This window comes from Thermobia domestica, chromosome 6, assembly GCF_964235325.1.
Source record: "Thermobia domestica chromosome 6, izTheDome1.hap1.1, whole genome shotgun sequence".
NCBI classification, from domain to species: domain Eukaryota; kingdom Metazoa; phylum Arthropoda; class Insecta; order Zygentoma; family Lepismatidae; genus Thermobia; species Thermobia domestica.
The window spans coordinates 242,672,396-242,681,460 of NC_137459.1; the positions used below are offsets into that span (position 1 = coordinate 242,672,396).

A 9,065-nucleotide genomic window follows, 5' to 3' on the forward strand; every position below is an offset into this window, starting at 1 on the left:
ATGCGACGTGTTCTAATTAATAGCTATTTGTGACTGCTTTTAGCTAGCTATCCCATACTTGGCTTTGCTGATACAGTACGTGACTGCATATTTTGGTAACAATAAAAGATTGTTATTTAGGGTAAGGACACGTGTCCTACGATATCAACATTTCTGATCTATTTATTGGCCTATTGGGAGAAACATTAGTTCTTTACGAGGAATACCCGATTTATTACATCAGTTACCAACGCAGAGCATGTTTCAAACTGCAATTGTCTAATTGCTTCAGAATCTTGAGAAAACATCCGTACTATATAGGGAGAACTGCAAAAAGAGATATTTTGGGGAAGTATTTACAATGGGGAAGTCGAATATATGGGAACATTTTACTCGTGAAAAGGGTGGTGTTTCTTCAAAATGAAACTACTGTCGAAGTATTATCCATAATCGAAATTCAACGACTGGCTTGGGGGTACCATTTAAGATTACGACATGTTTGTGTTATACAGGAAACGTTAAGACAGCAGTCCCTGGAAGAGATTATTGAGGCCGAGGGAGAACCAGAGATGGAGCCACAAAAGAAACAGAGGTAAACGATTGTACACATCTATTGGTGTCATTTGAAGCCTCTGCCCCCCTCCCCGAGTTATATATCAGTGCCGTGGATAAGATTTATTTAGGGGGCACTCGTGTTTAACACTCTTAGGGTAAAAATCAAAAAAATAACGTGACACGAACACACTTAGTAGACTACTAGCATATATTACCCGCTTCGCTGGGTTGGAACAAATAATTTAAATGCACATCTTTGTACCTCATGTATTTTATTGTCATTAATTTTTTATTGTTCATTGTAGCCACTACACTTTTCAGTTTCTATATGAAGATGAAGAGAGACATTATCTCCTTAGTGTACTTGAAATGAACACTTCATTATTATCTATGTTTTCCACTTTCACCAAATTAATCAATTATTCATGTTTATTTGTTACATGTTAACATTATTTTGAAAATTAACGTCAAAGATATTGGTTCAATGTTGTTCTTTACATCTTCAACAAAAATTTGTCAGTCGTTAGTAGAATTCTTTTGTTTATCTATTTCGTTTCGAAAAACACTTTCAATTCTGTGTTTATATCACATGATGCTTCCCATCCGGCTTATCATAATCTTCCAAATTTCATTTAAAGCGACGGTTCAGATGTAGTTTAGCGTAGCTCTATGTATTTCTTTGTAGTTGATTTTTACCTAGAAATCAACTTTTCAATATATAAGTGTTATTCATTTATATACCTATATCGTTTCCGAAAAATTTATCTTACCTTTTTATATTTATATATTATGATACGAACCATGTAGCTTGTCACCAAGTTCCGAAGATCATATAATACGATGCTGTAGATTGATAACAACCAGGGCCCGGATTTTGTTGACCTAAAATTCTCTAAAAAGTGACCTATAAAATAACACTAAAATTCCTGAAAAATGACCCTAAAATTCACAAAATTGACCTTAAAACTTGCGTTTCTTAAAACGTTTATTTCGTTAAACATTGTCATTTTTTGAATAACTATTAAATTTTAATTACCATTTCTCATTCTCAAAAGTTTTGTTTCAGTTAGTTGCATCTGTTTGGCCACCTACGAACTCCTACTCCTACTCAACCAGCTAAAGCTTAGTGTTCATTAACTTTTTAGGAATGCTGTTTTTCCACTCCAATAGTCAGGAAGCAGGAAAAGAGGTAACTTCGTATTTTTCAAATCCCTAAACAGTGTTCATTTTAAGATTTCCATATATAGAAGGAAAAGACTAAAATGACCAAAAGTGACCTGAAAGTTACCTTAAAATATTAAAAAATGACTTGAAACTTCAAATCGGCAAAAAGTGACCAAAAGTTGACTCTAAAACAATATACTTTTAGATACTTGAGTTGAAGGATAACGTTTTTTATTTGAAGTTGCCTTGTCCTATGCATAACAGAAAAAAGTTGACTTGTCAACAAGATCTGGGCCCTGATAATAACTTACATTTTATGCTGAAGTATGATGTCCCCCTTCCCCAATCCCCCAAGTTGTGCGGCTGAATTTGGATCTATGCTGCATCGTAAGTATCAATGTTCATCTTAGTGACCCCGAAAATTATGGATTCAACACTGATATTGCTCATTTACGATCATTTTAATGTATTTAACTCCTCAGTGTCGGGGCTGAAAATGGATTTCTACAGCATCAGAAGTGTCACTGCTCATCTCGACGACGGCAAGAACTATAGATTCAACACTAATATCGGTCATTTTTCACCATTTATAAATATATATGGATGTATTTTTCCCTCCCCCATGTTGCAGGCCATGGCGTCGGAAGTGTCACCGTTCATCTCAGCGATCCCCCAAAAATGTGGATGATGTTTAAATATCTCATCCTCCCCCAAGTTGCAGGGTAGTAGTAGAAAATGGATCGATCTGGACCATATTAGACCATAAGAGGCCAACTCAGAAGCCCCTGGGAAATCGAACACCTTGAACCGTCGACCCACGGACTTTTACAACCTCCATTTTAGGGGTGTATTTCTTCCCTTTTATGAGCACTTTTAGGGGGTGTACTCGTTCTCTTTTATGAGCACTTTTTAGGGGTGGACTCGTTCCCTTTTATGATCACTTTTTCAACCCCTATTTGAACATAGCAGAGACTACGAACACATAGCAGGGGTGTACTCGTTTTCAACCCCTATTTGAACATAGCAGAGACGGGGTGTTCTCGTTTCCAACATAGCAGAAATTACATAAGACTATGTAACATAGCAGGGGTGTACTCGTTCCAACCCCTATAGCAAAGATTACTGAACCGTCCACCCACGGTCTACAGATAGTCCGTCGACCCACGGTTTTTTACGACCTCCATTTTAGGGGTGTATTTGTTCCCTTTTATGATCACTTTTTCAACCTCTTAGCAGAGACTACGAACACATAGCAGAGCATATGACTACGTAACATAGCAGGGATGTATTCGTTCTCTTTTTCAACCCCTATTTTACCATAGCAGAGAATACCGAACACATAGTAGAGCAGATAAGGGTGGACTCGTTTTCCACCCCTATTTGAACATAGCAGATAACACATAAGACTACGAACACCCTGTACCGTCCAGCCATGGTCTTTTTCCACCCCTACTTTAGCAGACTCGTTCCCTTTTATGAGCATAGCAGGGGTGTATTCATTCCCTTTTATCAGCATTTTTTCAACATAGCAGGACGAACACACAACTATTTAACATAGCAGCTTCAACCCCTATTTTAACATAGCAGAAATTACATAAGTCTACGAACACACAACTATTTAACATAGTAGAGCTGTATTCGTTCTCTATTTTAACATAACATAGTAAGGGGTGTTCTCGTTTCCAACATAGCAGAAATTACATAAGACTATGTACTCGTTCCAACCCCTATAGCGAAGATTACAACAGACCACCCACGGTCTTTAGGGGTGAACATAGCAGTAGCACAGGGGGTGTATTCATTCTCTTTGATGACCACTTTTTCCACCCCTAATTGAACATAGCAGGGCTGTATTCGTTCCACATTATCCATCTCTTTGGCTCTTTTCAACCCCTATTTGAACATAAATTATTTTCTTTTACGGGGGTAGAAACCCCCAACCCTCCTCCTTTCTCATCCAGGGCTTGGGACCGGCAATGGCGGAGTTTAAGAAAATACCATCATCATCATCATACTCTCTTAAATGAATAAAGCATAATATCATTAGCATCAATAGTGGTGAGTGAGAATTTGTTTAAGAAATCGCGCAGTGAATAACCAGATGCACGACATGCTAGATATAGAAAACAGTAATGTCCACAAAATTGAGATAAATCACCTTGAATACGTCTATTATTCCATGTATAATACCGACAGTTTCGTTTTAAAAACCTTATATGATGTTGTATATAGGGAGGTATACCATAGCTATCGAAATACTCTCCCACACATATATTAGATATATAAACAGCAACCCAATGTTCACCAGGCTTATCACTAGAATCAGTGTTTATAATTATGGCGGTTGGAAATGTATGAATAAACACCGGTAGCTCATCTGCAGCATACACACCAATAAAATGATCTTTAGGTAAATTTTGTTGTAGTGCCTCATAAAGTTCAATTGTATTTAAATTTTTTAGTTAATATATATTTTTCTCTGGAAATCAATTTCTAATTCTGAAGTGAATTCACCATAAATAATTGCTGTTACAGGAGATGGCAGTGTTTCTTTAAAATGAACCTCTAAGCGTACACTTCCTTGCCGTTGTGGACTAGTATGAAATGCAGCACTTGCGCTAGAATCGGGAGTTAAATCAAACACCAGTAGAGAAAACCATTAGGATATTCGGCAAGTGAAATATCATTACCTTGATTAGAATAATAAATACCTGAACCTGTAAATAACGTAGAATATGCTTGTATATAAAGCTTATTATCAAAATCAGGTTGTAATGCTTTGGATGGTACAGGCGATCCATCAACATACAGTGTAAAAAACGACATACTAAAATGTTGAAAATTGAACGGATTTGTTTCATAAGTACCATTGAAAGCAGCATTAGTAACAAAACCAATGATAATACGTTTAGGCACTATTCCTGAAAACACATCTGGAAGTGTACTATCCATAATTCCTTGTGGCAGAGTTTCTGTCTTCACCTGTACTTTTGTTAGAGGATATTTTATTCTAAATTTAGGATTTTGTAATACTTTATTTTGTGCTATTTTAACTGCTGGTGATACATCAACCTTTTTCACAAGCAATGTTGCATCTGTAATTACAACTTTTCCATCAGCATATGTGTCACCCATTAGACAAAATGTAGGTTTAGCTGGAATTAATTTAATACGCAGTTGTACACCATTCAGTAAAAATTTCTCCTGATTAAATATATCAGCATGAATATAACCCAATAATTCAAATCACTGACTTAAAGTAGTGAGAAGAAAACGTTGTTTAAATCCTACATTACCATCGGCCACACTGTCCATATGACCTGCAGTATCTTTAAACCACATTGATGTTTGAAGATGCGTTGATTTAGCATTAGCATTATAATTTAGTAGCTTTTCAATATATGATCCATATGGATATGTATGTGAAGAGTAGGAAATAAGTTGATTATTCAAATATAATTGCACTTCACTGAACATTGCATTGAGAAAATCATTTACAGGACCAATTTTCTTATCGGCAGAAGTTAAATTAGAACCATCTGATTTACTAATTTTACCTTTAATATATAACATTGTGTGCGGTAAGTCCATATAGTCATCCCCATGACCGGGGACAACAAACTCTATTGGTGCATTATCAGATATTGAAGCCACAGGCTTATATGGAACTATTTTATTACCTATAATACTGGTTTGAGTAGGTAAACCAGCAAATAAATCTAATTCTGATTTCATACACTCACACTGCATTTTCGTTTCTTACTATTAATATTCACACATGGTAAAATTTACAATACCGTATTACGTCTACGAAAATGTAATTTTACACATACACTGTCATATTGGAAAGGAAGTGGATTACCTGTACTATCTCTTAAATCAATAATTTGATCAAATTGTTTACGTTGCACGGTGACATAATGAGGATTGTCAAAAATATGTACATTATTAATACCATGCTCTGTAATATTTGTATTTATAATACGTAACAATGGAGCTATGGTGTCACCTACCATTTGTGGTTCTACAATATCACTGTAAATATACATAAGTGTAGGTAGCGATTTCTGTAAATCAGGTGGATAACGAGCATGATGCACAACTGCAATATCTTCCTGTTGTATATGATCAAACCCTAGTATTCTGGCTAGTTCAGGAGATAGACGTACTTTTATATGCTTCTCTTGATCTTTTATTACTCTATTAACCTCAATTCGTTTTACTGATCCTTTAACTTTTAATTTTAAATTTATCACTTTTATGATTAATTTGAGATAGAATATCATCAACATGATAATAGTGTCCTGGTAAGATTTTAGTTATGTTCCAGCTTTTTGTATTCATGATACGGTAATAAATATTATTAGTATATTTGGAAACATTCTGAAATGAACTTGTATAATGTACTTCAACAACAGCTGTTTCCCGCACTCCCTTCTCCAGTACAATAGGATGATATAATTTAGTAGTATAACAAGCAAGAGTATTTTGAGGAAAATATTCCATAGAACTATTGCTAGGAAGTGTGAGATAAAAACTTGCTCCACTTTGCTCCATAATCAAAAATATCTTTGGATCTTTTTATCCGCTTCACACCACTAAAATGAACTTTCTTTTTCTTCCAGATCCTACCAACACCTGATTTAATTTATTTTGAGCTTTGTTTTTTAAATTTGTTTTAGCTTCTTGCCACCGATTTTGTAAAGGCTCTTCAATAGGTCTATTATTATCTAGTACATCTCCTGCTACATTAATTCCTGTACGTATCAACTCTTTACCAACAGTTTTTGCATCTTGTTTTAATAAAGGAAATACAGTGCGGAATAAACCTCCTAGAAAACTACCAATGCTATAACCTTCTTGATATGCTGTACCTTTGTATACATTGTAACCACCTCCTGCTTGATTGTTGTACAAGGGATGGATAAAAAGTAATGGCACGACTGTTATAATTCACAAATTGCTGCATTAACGGTGGAAATACATGCTACATGCCTTCAATGTACTCACCCCTTATGTCCACAACCTTTTGTCACACGTATGAAAGGCGCCGTAGTCCGTCAGCACGTTCTTCTCTGGTGATGTCTCGCAGCGACCGCCCTATGGCATTGAGAATGGCTTGTCTGACGTTGTATCGTTGGCCACTACATGGATCCTTCATCTTGGCAAAAAGGTCGTAATCGCAGGGAGACACATCCGGCGAATATGATGGATGTTCTAGAATCACCCATTGTCAGGCACGTAAAAGATTTGTCACAATATTGGCTATGTGACAGCGTGCATTGTCATGCAAGATGATGGAGATCCATACCAAAAAATCAGGGCGCTTTCTCCGAAGTGCGGGACGCAGATGGTGTTGCAAAAAACTGCAGTAACATGCGCATTCACAGTATGACCTTCTGGTACAGCGTGGCGCAGGGTAACCCCTTGAACATCACAATCAACATCACCTTCAATCCTCCCTGATCAGGGCAAACAGTCTTTGGCTGAGGGGAACCGGGATGCTTCCATTCGTTTGATTGGCGCTTTAAGCATGGTTCGTACGATCGAACCCAGGTGACGATCCTGCCTAAGAAATTATCACTCTGGTGGTGGTCCAGCATCTCCTGTGCCAGTTCATAGCGGTGCCATTTCCGCACCTCGGTAATGGCATCTGGTACCCAACGTGCTGCAATTTTGCGGAAACCAAGGATGTCATGCAGAAAGTGCAGCACAGTTTTATGGCATATCCCGATCTCTTCCGATAACTCACGAGCAGCCCACCGTCTGTCCACGTCCAGCAAGGATGCAAGAAGCTGAATCGTCATGTTATCCATTGGAGCGCGTCCAGAATGTTGGCTGTGTTCCACGTTCTCACTGGCTTCACGAAACACTTTAACCGATCGCGTCACGGTGCGGTGTGGCAACGCTGCATCACCACAGGCTTCGCGCAGTCCCTGATAACATTCTTGTGCACTACGACCACATGACACTTCAATTTTGATGCACGAGCGCTGTTCCTGTTTAGTGAACATTGTTTAGAGCACGTCCATTCGCGATACCAATTTTACGCCACTGCCCTCGTTGACCGACTGGCACTATAGCATTCCCACTCATCTCAGTTCCTCAACTGGCATTACCTTCGCAGGCGCTGCCACCTCGCGGTTCTCCGTCACTTAGATGCCGCGTGCCGGCAGGATTGCCAGTACTTTTTATCCATCCTATGTAATAATGAAAGTAAGGGTTATTCATCTTTCTATATACTCAAAAATATCTGTAGATTACAATATTATATTAGTATTATTGCTTATAAGTACGCCATTTACGTTTACGTGGTGGAGGTCCATCCTCTTCGTTCTCATCATCATCATCGTCCTCTTCCCCACCTTCTACTTGTGTGAATTTTCTAATATATTCTATTCGTTGAGGATTACCAATGTACTCTAAGGGTATATTGGCTTTTGCTAATAATGTAGCAAAAGGTTTCCAACCGGCAACTGAAATATTTTTCTTACGACATCTAACAAAATCGGATACCAAATCCACTATATTTGCACCTGGAATTAATTTATTATTAATATTCACATTTCCATTATCATCCCATTGAATATTAGGATTTTGTTTCAATTTACGTAATAAAGGTCTTGCTTTACGTTTACAAATTTCGGGGAGAGTAGATATTATTTCATCCTCCTCCTCCTCCTCTTGTTTCTCCTCCTCTTTATCAATAGTAGTAGTAGTAGTTGCTTTTGTAACTGCTGCCGGTTTTTTAATTATATTTAAATATTTTTGTAAGACCTCTCTATATCGTACCCATTTTTCTTCTGCATTTAAACTTTTATTATTTAAAATTTCTTTCATTTCATCATCAAGATTAGATATCGTTTGATAATGATGTAATTTTTCCGGTGAGATTAAAATAAGTTTTTGCATAATTACTTAATTAAACTTGATAATATACCTCCTAAAATAGGTGCAAGCAATGCAGTAAGAAAACCACCTTTTTGTATAATTATTAGTTTTTCTTTTGTTTTAATGACGGACCTTCTTTCACCAAATATCTCAGTTCCTTTTTACATTTTTTAAATTTATTTATCTCTGTTTTATTTAACGGAACATTTCCCTGTAATACGTTATAGGAACATCCGCAAATAGAGCGAATTAAATCAGGATCTGCATTTTATAAAATTGCCTTACGTGCTTTCGGTTTTGACTTTGCTAAAAGTTTTAACAAATGTGCATTTTCCTTACTAATCATTTTTACGGCTATTATAGCACAAATAGTTGTTCGAATATAAATCATATTGCAATTATTTTTACAGGCACATAAACATAATTTAAAGAATCTGTTGGAAAGATATTTGTTCGAACTTGCTGCTCATCAGGAG

The 9,065-nt window shown here is 36.7% G+C and overlaps 1 protein-coding gene across 1 annotated transcript; it reads right to left on the reverse strand.

Annotated features, from left to right (window-relative positions):
* Positions 1 to 7,082: 7,082 nt before the first annotated feature.
* LOC145687486 (histone-lysine N-methyltransferase SETMAR-like) lies at positions 7,083 to 7,712 on the reverse strand. The gene has a single exon (XM_081760945.1). The coding sequence runs from the start codon at positions 7,710 to 7,712 to the stop codon at positions 7,083 to 7,085; it is 630 nt and encodes a 209-aa protein (XP_081617071.1).
* Between the last annotated feature and the right edge of the window lie 1,353 nt (positions 7,713 to 9,065).